Genomic DNA, 22,263 nt, shown 5'->3' with positions numbered 1-22,263 from the left:
ATTAATATTTTTCGAATGTAAAATTTTCCCCCTGGGGGGTAAACTATTACCGTGAAAGTTTACGGATCGTCATCAACATTCGCTGTCTATCTAATTGCGATGTCACCATCCGGTCGATTAACGTAAAAGAATGTATTCGAAGTACGTGGAAAATATTATTTTTCGCCCCTGGGGCAAACTATTAGCGCGAAAGTTTACGGGGTAACGGTGAAAAATCAAAATGACTGTTCATCCTGCCAAGAAATAAAACACATTATCAAACTGTCTGACGATAAAAATCAAAATGGCTGCTCATCCGACTTAGCAAAAATCAAAATGGCCGCCGTCAGACGGTAAAATCGGTCGATTATACTGGTGACGTCATAGCGAAAATCACATTATCAAACTGTCGGACGATGAAAAATCAAAATGGCTGCTCATCCGGCTAAGCAAAAATCAAAACGGCCGCCATCAAAACGGCCGCTCGTCTGACTAAGCAAAAATCAAAATGGCCGCCATCAAAAAATCAAAATGGCCGCCGTCAAAATGGCCGCCGTGGTCACGTCAACCGGTTACGTCACATGGTTACGTCACCTGGTTACGTAATGTTTGTTTTGATTTAGAACTGTCATATCCTATCTACTTCCAGCTAAGCAAAAATCAAAATGGCTGCTCATCCGACTAAGCAAAAATCAAAATGGCCGCCATCAAAAAATCAAAATGGCCGCCGTGGTTACGTCAACTGGTTACGTCATGTTTTGGGTTAGAAGTGTCGTATCTTATCTACTTAATGTAGAAGTTTTGTCTTTTCAGGAGATAGGTTTAGACCTAGCTCATGCAAGTTTTGGTTTACTTGTTTTGCCGCGATTTCAAGGTTATCTTTGCACAGTGATAGAGGTTCGCCGTAGGAGATCAAGGCGACGTCGTCAGCAAATTGTGAGGCAATAACATTTTTTGGCAGATTATTGCTTATGTTTGATACATATAGGGTGTACAGCAAGAGGCTTAGAGCACCCCCTTGAGGTACTCTCTTGTACACTTTTCTTGATTCAAAGCCTTCCACATCTGATTGAATGATTCTTTCGTGTGTATTTGACACGTTATTTCATCACAAAAGCAACAAATTAACAATTTGTACGTGGCTCCTGAACTTAATCTGTTGATCTTCAAGAACTCAAATTTCTCAAATAACAACGAACGTTCGTTAAGATGGCAGAACAATCGTTTGTCGATTGTTTCACATGGCGTCACGTGAGTAAAACGGCTGAATATCGACAATGAAATACTCGCCGTTGACTGAAGATATTTGGCGAAGTGTTTACCACTTCGTTTGAAAGTGTGCATGATGCGATTCAGATTTACTCAAACACTAGAAATACCAATTTAATGTAGGCCGAGATTCGCATGGAAATTATAATTGTAAATAATCTTTTGTTACTGGAACTGCGATGGACCGTTAGTAACGGAAACCAATTTATACTCACAATTTACAATTATCGCAGTAACTGCGATTATTTATTTCAAAGAAAATGTTCAGCTGAATTGTACTTATTATTATTAACTTACCTTTTCGATATAATTGCGAAGAATTTATTAGGAAATATAGCGGAATTCGTTATGCCTCCATCTCCTTGCTGGGAAGCGTCTGAAAACAACCGCCGATCGTTCCCGTAAAAGTAGGAATGACGGAAATGAACCATGGAACGCCGGGACCGAACTATCAGAATCTCACTTTATCGACGACCGTATAAAAAGAATTCTTTTTACGCTACGCTTACGATTTTACCCAGCGTCGTATACGAAGAACTCTTTGCGGATCGTGTTGGCGTTAACGCGACAGACGCGCCTCGCCTTGCTTTCATCGTTAAAAATAAACATGGCAGAAAACGAAGCGTCAGAAAAGCCAAATTGCACGTTTTTGTTCAAGAAGCGAAAAATCCGCAACAACGCAGCAAGAAAACGGAAAGAAATTGTGGGAGAAAATGGTGAGACGACTCTAATTAAAATTGTGCTTTCTAATCAGAAATGATTTTTGAGGATCCGCCGGATTGAAACGAGATTTTCGTATCAGACCACGCGTCATAGGTTAACTCTCAATATGTTGTTATTGAAATAAACCACCGTATCACTTGCAGACGATAGCGAAGAAGAAGCAGTCACGGTTGTCAAAAAGGAAAAAAAGACCGACGTTCAAAATCCTATGAGACAAAGTGTAAGAAACTATACATATTTTTTCCCCCTGTTATTTTGTTTCAGTCATCTTCCCCACGATTATCAACTGTGCTAACAGTAAGATAAGTTTAAAACTCCAACAACCAATCACTGTTTCAATTTCTGCAGACAAGTATCAAGAGGCAACGACCTGTAATAGGTGAAAATGACGAGGAAGCCGAAGATGACAGCGTCACTGTCTCTTATAAAAGTAAGCGGAATGTGATGCCCGCAGGGCCTAGCGATCAAGGAGCAACGGCCATTCTGGAAACAGAGACAGAAATCGACAGAGATGCCCAAGCTCTGTTTGAAAGGGCTCAGAAAATCAATGAGGTATTGTAACTGAAAGCAATTTTGTTTGTTATAGTCTGAAATCTGGCAAAATTTTTGGTGTGTTGCTTTGTGATCTAAGGGTGCCATTCAAATTTCTTTGCCTATACCAGCGAAATATATGACCGGAAAGGTATTCTAATTGTCCTTGAAATCTTCAAGAATCCTTTATTGGTCACTTTTTCATCTATTTTCTATTACAGGAGTTGGAGGGCAAAGAAGACGACAAAGTATACCGTGGCATGAACAATTATGCTCAGTATTACAAAAAAAAGGACACTGCAGCAGGCAACGCGTCCAGTGGAATGGTGCGCAAAGGACCCATCAGAGCACCAGCAAATCTCCGAGCCACTGTAAGATGGGATTATCAGCCAGATATCTGTAAAGATTACAAGGAAACGGGTTTTTGCGGATTTGGAGGTGAGAAAAGAAACAGATTTTTCACTCTATCCAGTTTCGACGAAACTTTTACTGTTTACCAGACTGCATTAAAAGGGCTGCTCAATCATATGAATTGCAGTAAAATGTCGCCTCTAAGGTAATCTCTTCTATTCCCAGACAGCTGCAAGTTTCTCCATGACAGATCCGACTACAAATTAGGCTGGCAGTTAGAGCGAGAGGCAGCCAGTGGCGAATATGACAACAGCGGTGACGAGGATGACAAGAAATATGAAATAGACAGCGACGTCGACGATCTGCCATTCAAATGCTTCATATGCAGGAACAGATTCACCGATCCCATTGTCACAAAGTTTGTAAAATTTGATTTACAACCAAAAATAGTCAGATCCAATTTAACAACGGAGAAAATTATCCCCAAGTGTTTCTTAATGCAAGAGCAATTTCTAAATGACGTTTCAATCACTTTTTCAGGTGCAAACATTACTTCTGCGAAAAATGCGCCCTCGAACAGTACAAAAAGAGTACGAGGTGTTTCATTTGCAACGTACAAACAAACGGCATGTTCAATCCAGCCAAAGAGTTGGTGGCGAGAATGAAGGTGGAAGAAATGGAGGCGGCGGAACAAGAGAAGGCCGATAGCGATTCTGACTAGTGCAGATCCGACTTTGTGTAATACTTTAATTTAGGTAATTAATTTCTAAATTTTAATTCCTTCGAGTTAGAGAGGAAGAGGGAAAAAACAGGGGCGTCGCCGTTTTATTGTTCTTCAAAACATAAGCATTGTTGGTGCATCCGAAGGTGTACAACAACAAGAATAAATAAAACCAGAAAATATTACATTACAAATAACAGTGAAACAGCGAACTGATATGCACGATGCATTGCGGTATACCTTATGTGTTCTACGAAAAACTTGTCATCAAAGTACGAAAGATAACATCACGAACGATACACTCAATTTTGTTGTAAGACAAATATAAAAGATGAAAAAAAGTAATAATAATTAAGATACGGATAATAATGGACGTGTATATTTAAATTTTCTCATTGTCTGTACAGTGAACCGCGCAGCAATCAACTTAAACAAATTTGCCCTCTATTACCGGGTGGCGATGTAACAACGCGCGACGTAGGACAGACTTCGGACTACATATATGTATATCAATTGTCCCCAGTCCCACACGTGCTCAGTCATCGCGTGGCAGCCTTTGCAAACGCTCATTGTTAGCCGAGTATCTGCTCCCGACGGATCGCCGCCGCGTGTAGTCATAGACCCCCGGAGTTTTACGATCGGCTTTGTTTACCAACGGCTGAGTAACGAGCGCCACCGAGGCTTACGGGCATGTATTTTTTGGCCAAGAGCGTCTTTCTTCCCCTTTTATTCTCTCTTATCGCGTCTCTGAAAAAATGAGTGATTATACCAACTAGTTATTATCTAATCTACTCGTAGAGACCTTCGGCTCTGAATTTCGGAAACAAGCTTCAGAGAAGCGGGCAAATTTCACGTCAGTTTACTGAGATCAGTTGGCGCTAAGTTTCACGTTTTTCAGCCGTCTGAAGTGTCTTCAAATCTTCCATTCGCCTTGAGATTCGGGCAAAATAGGAGCGGTGAGAATCCAGTGTGAAAAGTGCGTTCCCTTATCTCTGCAAACGTGACCACGACGACGACGACGATCAAGAGAGCAACGACCGAAACTAGTGGCGCACTAATGCGTCCTCGTAAAAATGACTAGACACTGATAAAAAGTAAAACAAAACCTTCACCTTCTGGAGGAAGGAAAGCTCCAAGGCTGCTATTCAACACTGATCGCGTTTCTTTTCGTTCTGGATATATATAGAGCAAAAATAAAGGGCCAAAGAAAAAGTGGATGAAATGCTGGATTAGTAAGGTATTTTCAAATAAATTCGAGAAATTAAATGAAAATAAACGTTATATAAATTACCAGTATAAGTATAATGTATACTACAGGTATTTCACAGATCTTATCAACTTGTCTCCGCAGCCCCGATAGCACTCACTCAACGTACATGTATACTGTGTAAATAAATTTCGATTTATCTTTTCCGAGGAACTGATTATGCAGCTGCAACGTGACCGTACCGATTCATCCGTAAATAGATACGCAGGTTTGAAGTCTGCTGGGCGCGGGGTAAAGAGGGCGAAAAATTCATGCGGCAGGTATGGAATCGCGGTTTTGATAATACGGAGCGACACGATCACTGCACGATGCGTGTGCAGCGAGCATCTTGACTGCGCAATTCTTTATCTCTCGGCCGGTCCCCGCTACCTACTGCAATTACGGTATCCGTCCTCATCAATTAGCAAACAAGACTCGCTCCCGACGTTTTTTCTCCCCTCGAACCGCGTAGGCGATATTATCACCGCGACTTTGCCCTGTAGGCGAGTTTTCAATTCAGGAAACTTATTTCTCAGCAGCATTCGAAATTCGAAATTTTACGCGGGAAGCGAGTTGCGCAGAGGGAGAATTTAAACGAGCGTGCTAGATTTTTCGATGAGGAAAAATTCGGAATTCCTCGTCTCTTCGCTCGCGGTTCTAATTGAAGCGCCTTCGTCCAGGCGAGATTCTTGTCTCGCACAAATGCCGTACATGTGCAGTATGTCAGAGCCTGATAACTAAATTATCGATTTTCAAGCGGTAGCGGGACTGTGACGCGAGCGCCGAACGGTGCAGGAGAGCGTCGAACATCATTCCTCGTCCAAACATCGCCGACGAAGGAACAAATGTTTTCTTCCTGTTCAGTATAGCTGACGAGGGTTTCAGATCGATAATACGCGAGTGTTACCTACCATTGCCAGTACCCTTGCCAAAAAAAAAAAAAACTAGAAACAATAATAATAATAATACAGGACAAGTTTTCTTTCATTTTATCAAATTGCAAAAATATGATAATCTAAAAATCGGCTTCCCAAAACCAAACGAAAATATTCTAAATTCGTTAAAATGCCACCCGGACACCGCGATTTCTTTGACATCGTATTTCGTCGAGTAGTGATCACAGTTGGGCTCTCAAAAATCACTTAAAACATATCGACTTTAACAGTAAATATATATACATATCGTATCGCATCACTCATCGTCGAAGGAGAAAAGGTCCAAAAATATAATCCATGACAAAACACACAGTGCTACTTGGGTGCTGCGTATCACGTATAATTCATATTCATAATTCGCCATAGTGAGTACACAAAAGATCGATTGATTAATTTAATTTTTTTTTTTTTTTTACAGTAAGTGGCGCAATTGTAAGAGTAGGAACTATATAATTCTGACACGACCTGTGATTAGCAGGAAGTTCAAGTTCAGTTTCAGTGAACTCTGTAACGTTCAGTGTATATAATATATCGGCATAAATCTCTAATCATCGTTGTTTCCGGCACATTTTATTATATCGCAGCGTTTTACAATACGTTTGTTTCGAACTTAACGTATTATTGTTATCAACGTCTGTGTGATTATTATTGTCACCTGCAGCAAGCCTATTGATAAAACTCGTCAACCATATAGAAACGTGAAAATTGGAGAGTGGCATAAACAGCCTCAAAAAAGCTCAAGTATCGAGTTTTGAATAATTTTGGAAACGAGAAAATACGCCAGTTCATACATATCCTGTATTTTTCAAACTCGAGGCATAGTTTTTAATACAACGCTTAAAAACGCGACATACTTTACAACAAGCGAATATATATACATACGCATGTGTATACACATATTCACGTATCTATGTATATGAAGTACAACGTATATATTTCGCGTTCAATATTATAATAATTTTGTACACTGGGATAGAGTGAAATGTTGCGCGTGTATACGTATAGCGATGAACATAATCGATAATAAAGAATACAACGCGTGTTACGTGATCGGAATCTAGCGATTATATCATTATGCAAAGCAAACAGAACGATAAACACGCTTCGGCTCGTCGCTGCATCTGCAAATCCGCAAAACTGATATTAACATTTCGTTATTAATTACTTTCTTAAAATTTGTATCAACCATTACATAATTGTAACACATCTCGCGCTGCAAGCAGTATACACGCATACATAATAATTACAAAAGAACGCTTTCGTGTCGAAAATTCGCTGCGATCAGCTTGCAGAGGATTATCGTTGGTTCCTGATTAAGATATTCGTTGATAGCATTTGTGCAAAGTTCTTTAAACCAGGTAAGAATACGAAAATCAAGAATTAATACGCAAACTTTTCATTGGAATACACAAATATGCCCACTTGCTAATTTCGTTTTGCTTTTAGTCTTATTTATTGTTTTTTCGTATTCTCTCTTTTCTGTCTCAATTTCCTATCAATCTACTCGTCTTTCAGCCAGCATGCAACTGAACTGCACTAGTTATACTCGGCCTGAATCACGTTGCAGTACGCGATTTGACCTTATTCTATATATTATTATAATGCGTAGTTCACGCACCGCACACTTTAATATATCGGTGTACATACACCTATGTATATACATAGTGACCGTTATTTCGCAAGAAGTAAACTCGGTGATAACGCGGCGTTGATTTTAGACACCGTGTATCATAAATTATACCTGCAGTAAACGATACATGACGTGCTAATAATACGCGCTAATTATTTCATCGCGTAATGACACACTTATTCGAGTGCACAATCGTCGCACGGTGTAATTGCCGTTTATACACACCTGTCGTCGCCCCGATGCGGATCGACATGTTGTAATATTATAATAAACGGGTGCGCAATTCGTGCAAGAATGTACCTACACACAAATTGACTATCAACTGACGGGCTGGCGTATTAGAGCCATTAATTATTCGACATTCTCAATTCGTTAATTAGCTGGGAATTATAATTAGATCGGTCTTACGAACTGAGATAAACTCTCTTCAAACCGGAGATTAAGACGCGATCATTCCCTGCCTTCTCGTAGAAGGATTATTTTGTGGAAATTTCCGATGAGGAATTTTTAAAATTTCTTAGCGTAAGTGCCCTTACATTTATGCATTTCAGGTTACATTTTAAACGAAATCCGCCTGCATTTCGGCAACTGAGGGTACATTCTGCGTACGAATTTGACGTTATCTAAATTTCACGCGAATCCTTCACCCGTAAATGTATTTTTTGATGATAGTAAAGAATTGATAATAGTCAGGAGTATTGCACAGCGACCGAAACATTAACAGATTCATCATATGTAATATCGGCGCATCTCATAACGATTGAATCGTCGTTATACGTATACCGTGTAACAATATCAGCCTGCATGCAGCCGCACACACGTGTAGATCAATTCCGCAGACCCATCTCACAGCAACGATATAATCTGTATAGTTGCCGGAGGGTTATTACAACTAGGTGATAGCTACGATGCACGTATATTACGCAGATGGTTTGTGGCAGTGATGCCCTCGTCCGAGGAGGAGAGCTTACTGTGGCTTGCGGGGAGCGGCGGAAGTACGGGATCCGTTGTGGGATCTGTCCAGGGGTCAGTGGGTTCGGTAGGATCCGCACCGTCGGCTCATCATCATCCTGCGACCGGCGGTCACCGCTCCGTTACAATTAGAGCCGGATTATTGTACACCGAAGAGATGTCTTCCCAGGGTCCAGGCAGTGCCGCCGTCGCCGCTGCCGCAGGCGTAACTCCTGCATCGGCCGACCCCGCTGAACACGACCTGATCGATTCCACCGCCGACGCGACCCTCCTCGCACAATTTCACGAGGACGCTATCAAGCAGGTACGTGATCGTTATATCATACGCGCGATTAGATTCGCGCGTAACAACGTGCGTCAGTCGTCGACGAGTGGGAATATTATATGAATGAAAACTAAAGTGATCACACGGCTATTTTAGAACTCGAGCCAGTAATTATAATCGGAAACGAGCCAATTGCATGTACCTGGTGGTTTCTTTGAAACTTGTCGCTCAACACCGGCTGATAGGCAACCGAAGCTACGTTTCGTATTCCTACATGTTGAAAATGTCGACTCAGTTGCCTGTTTGCTGGCGTTGTGCGGCAAGTTTCATAAAAAAAATCCCTGAGAAACATTTACGCGTCGAGTGTACCAGATACACATGATTCTATCGATGTGTCAGACGCTTGAATACGCTGTTTCAAATTCTCAATTCGAATGCTTTCCAGTTTCACGGTCTTTTATCGATCCAAGGTGCAGAAATGCATGATTCGCGTTTTTTAGAGGGAAAATCTCGTTCAAACACCAGCCAATCGGACCCTGGCGTTATTGGACACCAAAAATAATCGAAAGTCGTATCGGACACCAGCCCTTTTGGACACGGCCCAATTGGACACCGAGATTTATTGGACGCAGCCCGATTGGACACAGAGAATAATTGGACACAGCCCGATTGGATACGAGCGTTGTTGCGGACACATCCCCATCAGACCCCAAAGATTGAATGAATTTATAAATTCTCCAACAAAACCAAAATTGTCAGACGTGGAAAAGTAATACTGATGTGCCATTTTTAAATAATTTTGGTTTTAATCATTTATATATTTATTGAATCTTTGGGGCCCAATGGGGCCGCGTCCACGATACCGCTGGTGTCCAAAGGGGCTGGTATCCAATCAAGATGTGCTCAATATTTCTCGGACTTCAATCGGACTGTGTCTAAAAGGGCGGGTGTCCGATACGGCTTTCCGTTATTGTTGGTGTGAAATAACTAGGTGATACCTGATCGGCTGGTGTCCAAACGGGGTTCACCCCTTTTCGATACAATTAAGCATTTTTTAATATCCTTTGAATTTAACTTTCCCAGTCGTAATTGGAGATAGCATCTTTTCCTAACGCACTATTTTGAAATGGCATGGCGCTTCTTCCTATCGCATTTCGAGCTAGCACTTTGCACCTCTGATATGTCTATGTACGATCCGTTGAACTAGACGGTGATTATTTTAGCGCGTTCGTAACAGTCGTAACGCTCAGCTGTGAAATCGTGGTGCAAGCCTGAAACGGAATCGATGTCGCTCATTAATATACAGCTCAGCCGTCTGCCGTGCTGACAATCGATTTACTCATCTAATTTTTATAACACATTTGGAAACTAATGCCGACAATTTCATACCTATAATCGTTCGAAATCTCTGATTCTACGCACAGTTCATTGTTTTGTTTATAAAGCGTGTGACATCGAGAATGATGGAATAACTTTTTAATTCTATTTTTATTCACAGAATCTATAAATACTAAATAGAGGAGCGGCAAATGAGAAATAATTAATAGAACAAAGAAATCAAGTACAGATAGTTTGTTGAAGACGATTTTTCTTGACCTTGGTGAATTGTTGAATAATATTATTCTTGGATATGAAGATCGTGAACGTCAAAACACTTTTTTTGTGTTAACGTTTCAGCCCGGATGGGGGCCCTCCTCAGAACAATTTATTTAGAACATCTGTCACGAACAGAAATTATAAAATAATGTACAACCAAGTTATAACAAAATTAAATGTGAAAGGTTTAGGTAATAAGCAGGGATGTTTGTGCTAATATAAATGAGAGGAATTACCTGATGATGAACTGACACTTTCAAATAACGAAGAAAAGGAACCAACTAGTATGTAGTGAATGCGTGTTAGAATAACCGAGTAAAACACAAAAGTTCATTTTTTAAAAAACACTACGACAGCGATACGAAACTCCCAAGCATTCATCCTGGTTGTTAATTGAATAAAAACACACAACGACCGTTTTAGGTTTTGAGTCTGGAGCACTTTTGAACGTGTGGAACGTCCAGTGTGTAGTGGGGGGAGACCGATATCAGTCATTATCAGAGCAAGCACAGAGTCAACGGGTTAAATAGAAATCAGAAAATGTTAAGAAGGTAAAATCGAGAGCAAGCTCAGTCGGTAATAGATAGTTACGATGGGTGTATCACAGAGGTGTAAATAGTACTCAGATGTTCAATATCTTGTCTTCGATTGACAGAATTGGGATGTGCAACAATATTGCAAATTTCTAACAATAACCTATTGTAATACAATGGTTCAACGTCTATAATGCTGGCTTGAGAATAATTGAATGAATGGTCGAAATCGATGGCATGCCTAGTCAGTGCAGTATAATTATCCTCATGTTCATGGATATTGCGTTTATGTTCAGTTATCCTGGTGTGTAGTTGCCTAATTGTTTGACCTATGTAGGACATGTTGCATTGGTTGCAGGGAATTTTGTAGACTACACAAGAACGCATTTTTATTCAATTAACAACCAGGATGAATGCTTGGGAGTTTCGTATCGCTGTCGTAGTGTTTTTTAAAAAATGAACTTTTGTGTTTTACTCGGTTATTCTAACACGCATTCACTACATACTAGTTGGTTCCTTTTCTTCGTTATTTGAAAGTGTCAGTTCATCATCAGGTAATTCCTCTCATTTATATTAGCACAAACATCCCTGCTTATTACCTAAACCTTTCACATTTAAGTTTGTTACAACTGAGTTGTACATTATTTTATAATTTCTGTTCGTGACAGATGTTCTAAACAAATCGTTCTGAGGAGGGCCCCCATCCGGGCTGAAACGTTAATAGAAAAAAAGTGTTTTGACGTTCACGACCTTCATATCCAAGAATAATATTATTCAACAGATAATTTGTATTTGTCGGTGCAGCGCCTGAATGCCGATTTCCAGTAACTCATGAGTGCACCATCAGTTGCCGACCGAATTATGCGCGCGTTTGATTATTCAAAAGTTTAAATAATCTCAGCGCGTTTTATTCGATGAAAATTTAAAAACTCCGAAGAACGAGTGCACCGTAGGAGAAACAGACTGGAAATAACAATTGCGATCGATGAATGAAGATCCCGGTCGACGAAAATCGCTAACCAGGCGTCGCGGGGTCGGATTTTGACCCCGCGTAACGGCACAGGTTAAGAAACTCCGGTTTCTAGGTGTAATTAGACTGCTCGAACCCCGCGAAGATCGCGGGGATCGTCGACCCCTGCAGCCGCCTCACTGTTTGAGCTGCCAGATATGCGCTGAATGGTCTGCCTCGAGTCGGTGCGGCCAGTCTTGAGTACAATAGCAGCCAGCGGCAAGATGCGCGGACGGGTTTTGTGCTGGTTTCTTTTTATTATAAAATTCCTGACCTAACAGTCTTGTTCGACGATGGACGTGCCGCCGGGCCTCGAAAACTCGATGACTTCACTTAAGTGCCGGTCTCGCGAATTTCCCGACTTCCCGGAAGACGCGACCGTAAATATTCCGCCCCCCGGGGCATCTCGCATTTGTTCGTTCACTCGTTCATTCCTCAGCTCCGTTGAGACGGACGTCAGGTTATGTTTTGTTTTGTCTGGGGGGTTGAAGCTGTGTTGCCAACCTGCCAACCCCTCGCGGCCAATTTCTTCATCTGCGGTTAATTTTATCCTCCTGGCAAATAACCGCACAAAGTCGATCGATTCTTTGCAATTTTTCAGTCAAGGCTAGTCCGTTAATGTTCTTCGTCTGTATTAAGAAGAATTAATTTTAAAATTCAGGAATTCTGCTTCCAAACTACTTGAAATAATAAAAAATTAGTTGTTGATTAAACTGCGGTTCATGTTCAACAAGAGTTCTCCATTAAAAACGTATGATTTAATATTCGAATGTGTTTTCAGGCTGGTGTCGGTTCCTTTCAAGCATTAGTCGCACTCTGCGCTGGTTTGAGTCTCGCCGCAGACACCGTAGAGTTTTTCGTAGTACCTTACATCCTGCCCAGTGCCGAAGTCGAGCTGTGTATAGAAGACAATGAAAAAGGATGGCTAGGTAACAATATATTTAAACTTTTTACTTTACCTTGTTTCAATCTCCACCAAAAGCCCTTATCATTTGTGTTCAACTTATCGATGTCCTTCATCTCTTAAATCTTACCTCACCGACGGATTTCAGGCAATATAACTTTGGTCGGTCTAGCCCTCGGAGGATTATGCTGGGGCGGACTAGGCGACAGGTTGGGAAGACGGAGAGCTTTGCTTTCCGCAATGGCTGTGCACGCTCTGTTCAGCGGTGTGGCTACCTTCATGCCGACATACGGCACTTTCATGACCGCTAGATTCTGCTCCGCAATCGGGTGAGTTGAAGGGTTATTCAAGAAAAGAGAATAGGTATAAACAAACCCATTGCAATGCTTCAATTATCGATAACATTGTGTAATTAAACAGTGTTGGTGGAGCGCTTCCTTTGTCATTCGCATACCTCGCAGAATGCTGCCCTAGGTCCAGCAGAGGCTGTTGGACTGGTGCTCTAGTCGGCGCTGGAGCTCTGGGCGGCGTTTATGCGGCGCTTTTGGCCTGGGCTGTTGTGCCGACAACAGGGGAAATGGTTGTTCTTGAGAACAAGGAGCACTTTAGTGCCTGGCACAGATTTCTTCTGCTTTGTTGCCTTCCTGCACTTAGTGCAACAATCGGGCTTGTATTTTTACCTGAAAGTCCACGCTACCTTGTCGAGGCAGGAAGAGACGTCGAGGCAATGATGGTGTACCAGGTGAGCAGTGATCTTCCTTTTGCTCCTGTTCGCAGCCTCAGAATTTGCCTATTTAACTTTCTACTCACACATCCTGTCTCTTTGCAGAGAATATACAAGAAGAATAGCGCTCGCAAAGGCGGAACTGGCGCTCAGTATCAGCTCTCGGAATTGGAATTGCCGAGCAAGCGGCCCAGAGGATTGGCTCCATCTTCACCAGCAACACATGCCAGCGTTTTAGCCGATATTTTATACTCCATTGAAATGGTTGGTACATGGCACATTTTTTCACTTTGTTTTCTGGTTGCTTTCTATATCACACTCTACCGTCAAGATGCATATTTAATTATTTTGCAACTCCCACATACTTACACGATGCGTATTAACCGGTTTTCAATATGGTTAGCGTATGACTAGTTTTCGATAACTAACTTGTGTTAAATTATGAAAAAAAGTATGTGCTGTCTTTGCTTAAAAACAGATAGCGAAGAGAGTTTGTTCTAAATGATTGATAAGATAAACGAATCAAGTAATAACGATTGCTAAATTTGTTTTTTTGTTTCTATTTTCATTACAGTTTTGGAACTCTTTTCTGCAGCTGTTCTCGCCTCCTCATCTACGCATCACAATCGTTCTACTCATCATTTGGGTAGCTGCCGCATTTGGGTAGGGAGCTCTTCTTTTTTTTCTCTCCTATTTTTATAAAACTGTGGGAAACATCTTTCCTTCGCACGTAGAAATTCATCCATTGATTTTTCATTAATATTTTACCTTGTCTTTTACAACAGCCTCTACGGTCTGATGGCATGGTGTCCTGAATATTTGAAACTTCTTAGGGCAACAGAATACGAAGCTCAGACAATACATTATGCCGACAAGACTCACAATGGACGAGTTTTTAATGGGTCTCTGGAAAATCTTCAATACAAAAACTCTAAATTTATCAACTGCAAGTGAGTGGTTGAAATTTTATTTCCATTCTTCAAATATTTGTACCATCCTCATCACTGAATTTTATCATGTTGCTCCTAAAAAAAAATTCCACAAACATTTCACAAACATTTTACAAACATCCGATACGATTAAATTTTCAGATTTACAAAGATGATATTCAGCCACGTCGATTTTGACAACTGTACGTTTCAGAATGTCGAATTTAGCAGCATTAAATCTAGCAAAACACACTTCACCGACAGTACAATTGTAGACTCAAAGTGAGTATAGAGTTGGTCGAAGAATCGACTTCTTTTTCGGACTTTGTAATTCTACGATTAAGAATTTCTTTTATAATGCCATGTTCAAGCCTTATCTTTTTTTTTACCATGTCTGCAACTTAGATTCGTGGACACAGATCTGTCAGCGCAGGTCTTTATTAGATGTAAATTGGAGAATAATACGGAGCTAAGCCTTAGCGGTCCGTGCCCAAGCCTCGACTTAGACTACAACATATACATTGAGGAGGCACTGCACGGCCATCTCGTGGCGCAGCTGGCCTTCGTCCCTGCGGCAGCTCTGGCTGGGTTTGCGCTGACTGTTGTCCAACGGCCGAAGATGATTGGTGGGATTTCTTTCATCTCTTCCACGCATTTCGTCTTCTTTCCTACTCATAGTAACCTTTTGTCAACAAACATTTCCGTTTCACAGGCATATCATTGTTCCTGTCGTCTATGGCTGCACTCTCTCTCATGCTCGTGGGCACAAACAGTTTGGCAATTCTTGGCTTCGAGGGAGGATTTATTGTGGTTTTTGCAGTCGCCTGGACCTCACTGACCATGGCTACGGTCGAGAGCTTCCCTACGCACCTGAGGTGAGTTGTTGCTCATTAGAACTATTTATCAAACATTTGCAGTCCAGTCCAAGAGCTGTCAAGCCAACAGTACGACCTAACGAAGGTTTGAAAGTGCGCAACTGAAGTTAATCAAATTGAATTATGTTGAAACAATATTACCTTGACACAGAAAAATTTTGAAACCTGAAAATTTGACCGATGTTAATTATCCAGCGCTGATTACAAACAAAATGAATGCTCTCCAAACCAACAGCTTGTCATATTTTTTCTATTTGGCATTTCAGTTGATCAAAAACACGTGATTATTGAAATCATAACGAGTGAAGAACAGTAAACCAATACCTTGATGAAAAAATACTCCACCTTTATCCAAAATCTATTTCTACAAATTTATAGATAATTCATTCACGAACATAGTGAACCCTATTTCGTTACAATTGGTTAAAGATGCAATTTTTTCGTTTTCGAAATGATTCAATAATGCGATCTCTTCAAATTCATCAATCATTGTGCTATTGTACCTGAAATTTTTCTTTTTCTTTCTTTTTTTTCTGTGTCAGGGGAGTTCTGTGTCAACTAAATTCCTCTGAATTAACTTTTTTTGATCTTCCAAAATTTCGCGACGTCATATTATTGTCTTGATAGCTCTGCTACTAGACTGTATATTTGCTACATCCCTCAAATCGCTTCCTTCATTTCATTGTTAGATCCAGAAGAAAAATATCAAAACATTCTTTGTTGTTCTAAGGTGTACTGGTTTTGGCTTCATGACAGCAGGCATACGATTATCGGGCTTGATAGGCACAGCTACTTACCAGACTTTGATTGGCGCGCCGCTAATAGCGCCAGCACTTCTGACAGCGACGGCATTGTTCATCGGTAGCATAGCTACCTTCAAGCTACCACAAACCCATACTGTCTTTTTGTGAAAGAAAAAGGAAGAAAAAATTAAGTCATAATGAATTAATATGTGGGTTCGGTACCTGATTGACGACTTTTTAAACAAATTGTATATGTCTACCAATGAAGAAAGTATGTTTGCTCGTATGTGCGTGTATGCGTGTGTGAATCTTAAATTGTCGTTTGATTTGTGAGTTTGTTTTTTTTCTGTTTTGTCGTCTCCAAGAAAGAAACAAGCTCCTAGGTACGAATATCTACATCATTTAATCACATTCTTAGCGTCAAATAACAATCAACGGTACTTTATATATGTATTATAGTTCGAGGTCGACAAATACTCACCGCTGACTTGGTGCTGCTGTAAACGAAACCGTGAAAATTCACAAAAAAAGTTGTTAGGCGAGTAAGTGTTTCAGCTATGGCACAAAAATTCAATTGTGAAAAAAAGAAAGGTACTCTCGCCAATCTTTATAGTCACCGACAGGTTGTAATGAAAGAAAGACCCCTAAATTTAATATTGTATAATGTAAAAATATTCTACGAGCTTGCACTCTCACGTATTACAAATCTATTGAAATGAGTTGAATTCAATATATTTATAGCAAATGGCAGAAAAAATTATTCATCAAAGTTGAAAATTATGTCCTGACCTACTTGACTTACGCCAAACATTGCTGCTAACTATAAAGCATAATAGAAAATTCAATTTTGAAAAATATAACACCGTGCACGCTGCTTTTAACTTGTTATACTAGAATTTAACACCTCTTCGTTTATTCAATCAAGAATGCTAACATGTAGAGATGAGTCAATGAGATTATTATCCCGTAATTCCCGTCGTCGTAGATTGTTGAGAGTTGTTATGTATACACAGACATTAATGATGTATGTTTATTAAAATATTAGCCGAATATTTAAAAAAGTAAAAAAAAAAAAACGAATGGCAATTTAAAAGTAGCCGGTTCATTTATGAATTAGAATTTGAATCGGTAACTTTTTTAAATGCGTACGTCCCATTGTGGTTAGTGAATTGTTGTTTCATATCAAATTGTTATTTTATAATGGATGAAGATTCGGGGAGAGTGGAAAGGCCGCTATTATAATAACGAAATGGTATTTTTATTTGAATTTTTTTTTTATAGCTTCATGTAAACAAATTGCATGATAATGATTGTGATCTTTTGAAGATGAGGACATTTCTGAAAAAAGAATTTGATATCTACGAAAAAGCAAGATTATCTAATTCGTTGGCTGTTGCGCACTTGTACTAGAGCTATATTGTATTGTTAGATAGTTCTATTATATCATTATTTGTATCAAAATTGAAATCTGACTATAAAACGAATGGAAAATAGAAGGAGAAGGGAAAATGACGAGTGCTGCGTTTAGATACAAATTATTGTTTGATTTTACATATCACGTTTTAAGTAGAGTTGAAGAGATAACTTGGTTCATTAGCTTATGATTATGGTTGTTATCATTAATATCATTATCATCATTATCATCATTATAATCAATTTTAGATAATTACCGTGCATATACAGGTATTTTTAACATTTAGGATTAAAATGAGAAAATTTGAAGATGGGTAAATTTAATTTATACAATGATGTGCAAGATTTGATGATGTAGCTAAGAAGGAAAGAGCCGGTGAGCGAGGGTGACTATGTGGTCCGAGGCAATATTATTATACATAATCTTATGTTTCACTTAATCTTAGGGATGGTTACATATCGAGGTTTTTTAGTAACAGACTTTCTATATACTATATATATATATTCGTATACGTATATTTATATTTATATGTTTGACGCGTACGGTCTTGGATGATTGTAATCACATCACATGACAATTTGACTGGATTGAAAAGGAGATAAAAACAGAAGAAAAAGACTTTGCTACTCAAATCACAGCACTCAGCACTTAGAGTGGAGACTGTTTTAGCTTTTAATCATTACACATACCGTTTATATTGTGTTATATATCATATTATTTAGTCGCTATAAAATACGTAGCTTCGAGTAATAACTATGTTATGAAACTAACCAGTGAGCGTTATCGCGACTTCATTCATCCCAAAGTGAGTTATAATAGAGAAAGATGACCATAATAAAATCAAATGTACCATTTAACATACCAATATCGTAGTTCGTTCAAAACTCGCATTGGAATAACAATAAAAAGCAGGAGTAAAACAAAGATCCAGTCACGAATTATCACAGGCTGCGAGTTTGTCAAAATATACTTCTCGCAAAAATTAAGGGAACAACAAAATTTTCGCAATTTTTTGGTGATTTTCAACAGGCTGTATTTCAGTGAAAAATGGTCGTGCAAGAAATAAAAAAACAAAGCTTTTGAAGCTTGAAGACTCTAGTTTTTGAATTTTTTGGTTAAAAATTTTTCGAAGCACTATTAGCCATGCAATCCTTGGATAAAGCACGAAGAAAAAATTTTCAAAATTTTTTACGTTTTTTCTTTCGCTCTACGGGCATGGAAAAATTTTTCCGAGCTAAACCAATGCATAGGTCGCATAGCCTGTTTATTCAGCTTCAAGATGCTTTTTTTTAAACCTCAATACGACCATTTGTTTTCGAGATATCGAATTTTGAATGCCAAAGGATCCTTTTTCACTCAACTGCCGATATCTCTGGAACTACTGGTCGCACAGCGAGCCGAAGGGCAGTTTCTTTTTCTGCAGAAAATTTCCTACAAAAATCGGTCAAGGTTAATGTCAAAAAAATTTTTTTTCCACCTGTAGCGTTAACGTGAAAAAAGAGCAAAAAAATGCTATTTTGCCTTTCTTTGGATAATTGACTGTATCTTCGTCAATATTGGGGGGAAAGCTTAGGTTAGAAGATAATTTTACAGCCTAATGTACCCCAAAGGTCCCCCTAAATCGGTAGATCGATCGGTTCAGCAGTTTTCCTGGACCGATTGATTGAAATTTTGAAAAAATTAAGGGAACAAGGTTTTTGGTTCTTGAAGAATTTTTGGATAATCGACTGTATCTTCGTCAATATTGGGGGGAAAGCTTAGGTTAGAAGAAAATTTTGCAGCCTAATGTACCCCAAAGGTCCCCCTAAATCGGTAGATTGATCGGTTCAGCGGTTTTCCTGGACCGATTGATTGAAATTTTGAAAAAATCAAGGGAACAAGCTTTTTGTTTCTTAAGGAACCTTGTTCTCTTAATTTTGTCAAAATTTCAATCAATCGGTCCAGGAAAACCGCTGAACCGATCGATCTACCGATTTGGGGGGACCTTTGGGGTACATTAGGCTGTAAAATTTTCTTCTAACCTAAGCTTTCCCCCCAATATTGACGAAGATACAGTCAATTATCCAAAAAAAGGCAAAATGGCATTTTTTTGCTCTTTTTCACGTTAACGCTACAGGTGGAAAAAAAATTTTTTTGACATCAACCTTGACAGATTTTTGTAGGAAATTTTCTGCAGAAAAAGAAAATTAGAAGAAAATTTTGCAGCCTAATGTACCCCAAAGGTCCCCCTAAATCGGTAGATTGATCGGTTCAGCGGTTTTCCTGGACCGATTGATTGAAATTTTGAAAAAATCAAGGGAACAAGCTTTTTGTTTCTTAAGGAACCTTGTTCTCTTAATTTTGTCAAAATTTCAATCAATCGGTCCAGGAAAACCGCTGAACCGATCGATCTACCGATTTGGGGGGACCTTTGGGGTACATTAGGCTGTAAAATTTTCTTCTAACCTAAGCTTTCCCCCCAATATTGACGAAGATACAGTCAATTATCCAAAAAAAGGCAAAATGGCATTTTTTTGCTCTTTTTTCACGTTAACGCTACAGGTGGAAAAAAAATTTTTTTGACATCAACCTTGACAGATTTTTGTAGGAAATTTTCTGCAGAAAAAGAAACTGCCCTTCGGCTCGCTGTGCGACCAGTAGTTCCAGAGATATCGGCAGTTGAGTGAAAAAGGATGCTTTGGCATTCAAAATTCGATATCTCGAAGACAAATGGTCGTATCGAGGTTTAAAAAAAAGCATCTTGAAGCTGAATAAACAGGCTATGCGACCTATGCATTGGTTTAGCTCGGAAAAATTTTTCCATGCCCGTAGAGCGAAAGAAAAAACGTAAAAAATTTTGAAAATTTTTTCTTCGTGCTTTATCCAAGGATTGCATGGCTAATAGTGCTTCGAAAAATTTTTAACCAAAAAATTCAAAAACTAGAGTCTTCAAGCTTCAAAAGCTTTTTTTTTTTATTTTTTTTACGACCATTTTTTACTGAAATACAGCCTGTTGAAAATCACCAAAAAATTTCGAAAATTTCGTTGTTCCCTTAATTTTTGCGAGAAGTGTACTATTAGGCATTATTTCTCTTCGTCACATAATAAGAAAAATACTATAAATAGAAAATAATGACACTTTCAAGAGACACTTCTACAAGCAATTGATACAGAAATGTTGGCTTATTTTGATACGAAGGAATAATAATACAAATTCGATCAGTCATTGCAGCCTGTGTCAATGAAGAAGAATAAAACAAATAGAAATTATAGGATTTCAAAATGATGGATCGCAGAAGAGTATCAACATTTATTGTCTCTCAATTAGTTCTTTTCCAGACTTTACGAATAATATATCAATTCGCTTTAAACAATGAACGCAAATAGATATAAATATGTATGTAATACAATGTTAATCATTTGGTCAGCCCGAAATAAGTAATAAAATATATGTATCAAGAATAGATGATAGAACAATACGTATATCGACTTTGGTGTGAAAAAAAATCTTCACATTCAGAATAATCTTGAAGCGCAAACTGTATTTTTACAATTTTGACATACGTGCATTATTGCTATAAAGTCAATAAATGAAATTAACAAATGCAGATTAAAAAGGATGCCTGCAAAGTTATGTTACACATATATTTGAGGTATTCCACCCCAAACCAACCTATGTCTAACTCTCACGATTGGGTACTTTTTTCTTTTTAAATATGGTGTAGAGTCTACAAGAAAACATCTTTTGCCGAGTTTTAGATTCTTTTGACCAATTTTATTGCTCTCAAAAACACGAAAACCCAATTTTCGCATGAATGGTCCCAATCGATCGTCTTCAAATTTTTCGTCTAAATTCTTTGTTAAAAAACAAAATTTCGAGCCCTGATGAATGTGGGCAAGCTATTGGTTTAGAAGCTAAGTCCAAACAAGTAATTAAAAAGTGGAAAAAAATTGAATTAAATGTGAATTTAAAAAAATACAAATTTATGTTTTATTCGTTTTTTCTTACTTTTCAATTACTTGCTTCACCTGTAGCTTCTAAATCAGAAACGCAAAAGTGAGAAAAATCAAATAGAATATAAATTTTTATTTTTTAAAGTCAGATTTAATTCAATTTTTCCCACATTTCAATTACATGTTTTGACTATAGTTTCTAACTCAATAGCTTACCCATTTCCATCTTGATTTCAAGATTTTCGTTTCTTAATGAAGAATTGATGACAAAAATTTGAAGCGAGTCTATTGGGGCTATTCATTCAGTTGTGTTTGCATGTTTTCGAGAGCAGTAAAAACCAAATCAGTGGAAACAAAAATCTAAAACTCGGTGAAAGGTGTTTTTTTTTTTATACACTCTATACCACATTTAAAAATAAAAAGAAACGCTGATGGTGAGGGTAAGACATAAATCGGTTTGGGGTGGAATGCCTCATATACATAGAATACAATACATACTGAACATTTTTTCCAGATTGTTCTTATTGTTACTCTTTTTATACTGTTACTGTATTTTATTTTTTTAATTTTACTGGTTTAAATACTGTCATATACATTTGAGAAGTAACTAAACGAAATGTAGATGCAGTCATAATGAAACCCAACGTTGTTTCGAAACCTTGCGAATACACAGGTATAGTAGTAAGACGGTACGTTTAGAGGTAAATAGGTGAATTGCGAATATGAGAAGAGGAGCAGTAAGCTAACGTTAAACTATATCTGTAAAGTTTGTTTTTTAGCCAATATACTAGTATTGTAATCTAAACTATTTCTATTTGATCTCAATTTCAGAATAGTAAATCATATTTAAAGCGATGAAATTATTATATATAATAATAATAGTAATAGTAACAATAAAATAAGAAATGGAGTAAGAAATTTAATAAAAACATTAACTTCGTCAGAGAATTTTTAAACTAGACGCCAACAAGGCTAGGATTT

The 22,263-nt window shown here is 38.5% G+C and overlaps 2 protein-coding genes and 1 long non-coding RNA gene across 7 annotated transcripts; 2 read left to right on the top strand and 1 right to left on the bottom strand.

The window, feature by feature from the left end:
- Nucleotides 1-1,812: 1,812 nt before the first annotated feature.
- Nucleotides 1,813-3,771, top strand: mdlc (RING finger protein mdlc). Its single transcript, XM_046624645.1, has 6 exons — nt 1,813-1,964; nt 2,115-2,191; nt 2,320-2,523; nt 2,724-2,940; nt 3,079-3,271; nt 3,394-3,771. The coding sequence occupies exons 1-6, from the start codon at nt 1,856-1,858 to the stop codon at nt 3,572-3,574; spliced, it is 981 nt and encodes a 326-aa protein (XP_046480601.1). The 5' UTR covers nt 1,813-1,855; the 3' UTR covers nt 3,575-3,771.
- Nucleotides 3,656-4,996, bottom strand: LOC124218182 (uncharacterized). The gene is made up of 2 exons (XR_006882996.1): nt 4,866-4,996; nt 3,656-4,321 (listed from the first exon to the last, which is right to left on the bottom strand). It is a non-coding gene; the product is annotated as an uncharacterized lncRNA (long non-coding RNA).
- LOC124218172 (synaptic vesicle glycoprotein 2B) lies at nt 4,269-22,241 on the top strand. 5 transcript variants are annotated; one of them, XM_069135858.1, is made up of 12 exons: nt 4,269-4,811; nt 8,327-8,661; nt 12,542-12,689; nt 12,813-12,993; nt 13,085-13,406; nt 13,494-13,652; nt 13,963-14,051; nt 14,174-14,338; nt 14,480-14,599; nt 14,723-14,943; nt 15,030-15,192; nt 15,923-22,241. In XM_069135858.1, the coding sequence occupies exons 2-12, from the start codon at nt 8,329-8,331 to the stop codon at nt 16,101-16,103; spliced, it is 2,082 nt and encodes a 693-aa protein (XP_068991959.1). In that variant the 5' UTR covers nt 4,269-4,811; nt 8,327-8,328; the 3' UTR covers nt 16,104-22,241. The 5 variants fall into 5 exon arrangements, with proteins under 5 accessions (XP_068991959.1, XP_046480593.1, XP_046480590.1 ...); XM_046624637.2 differs by having other exon boundaries at nt 8,313-8,661; XM_046624634.2 differs by lacking the exon at nt 4,269-4,811 and adding an exon at nt 5,161-6,120 and having other exon boundaries at nt 8,313-8,661.
- The last annotated feature ends 22 nt before the right edge of the window (nt 22,242-22,263 follow it).

Source organism: Neodiprion pinetum, chromosome 4 (assembly GCF_021155775.2).
Source record: "Neodiprion pinetum isolate iyNeoPine1 chromosome 4, iyNeoPine1.2, whole genome shotgun sequence".
Taxonomy (NCBI): domain Eukaryota; kingdom Metazoa; phylum Arthropoda; class Insecta; order Hymenoptera; family Diprionidae; genus Neodiprion; species Neodiprion pinetum.
This window is presented reverse-complemented; position numbering and strand designations above follow the sequence as displayed.

Bases quoted from the DNA above. Each gene is read 5' to 3' on its own strand.
- mdlc (XM_046624645.1), top strand. From the start codon at position 1,856: ATGGCAGAAAACGAAGCGTCAGAAAAGCCAAATTGCACGTTTTTGTTC. The intron at 2,524-2,723 runs GTATTGTAACTG...TTTCTATTACAG, and splicing joins GGGCTCAGAAAATCAATGAG to GAGTTGGAGGGCAAAGAAGA. The intron at 2,941-3,078 runs GTGAGAAAAGAA...TTCTATTCCCAG, and splicing joins GGGTTTTTGCGGATTTGGAG to ACAGCTGCAAGTTTCTCCAT.
- LOC124218172 (XM_069135858.1), top strand. From the start codon at position 8,329: ATGCCCTCGTCCGAGGAGGAGAGCTTACTGTGGCTTGCGGGGAGCGGC. The intron at 12,994-13,084 runs GTGAGTTGAAGG...GTAATTAAACAG, and splicing joins AGATTCTGCTCCGCAATCGG to TGTTGGTGGAGCGCTTCCTT. The intron at 14,052-14,173 runs GTAGGGAGCTCT...CTTTTACAACAG, and splicing joins TGGGTAGCTGCCGCATTTGG to CCTCTACGGTCTGATGGCAT.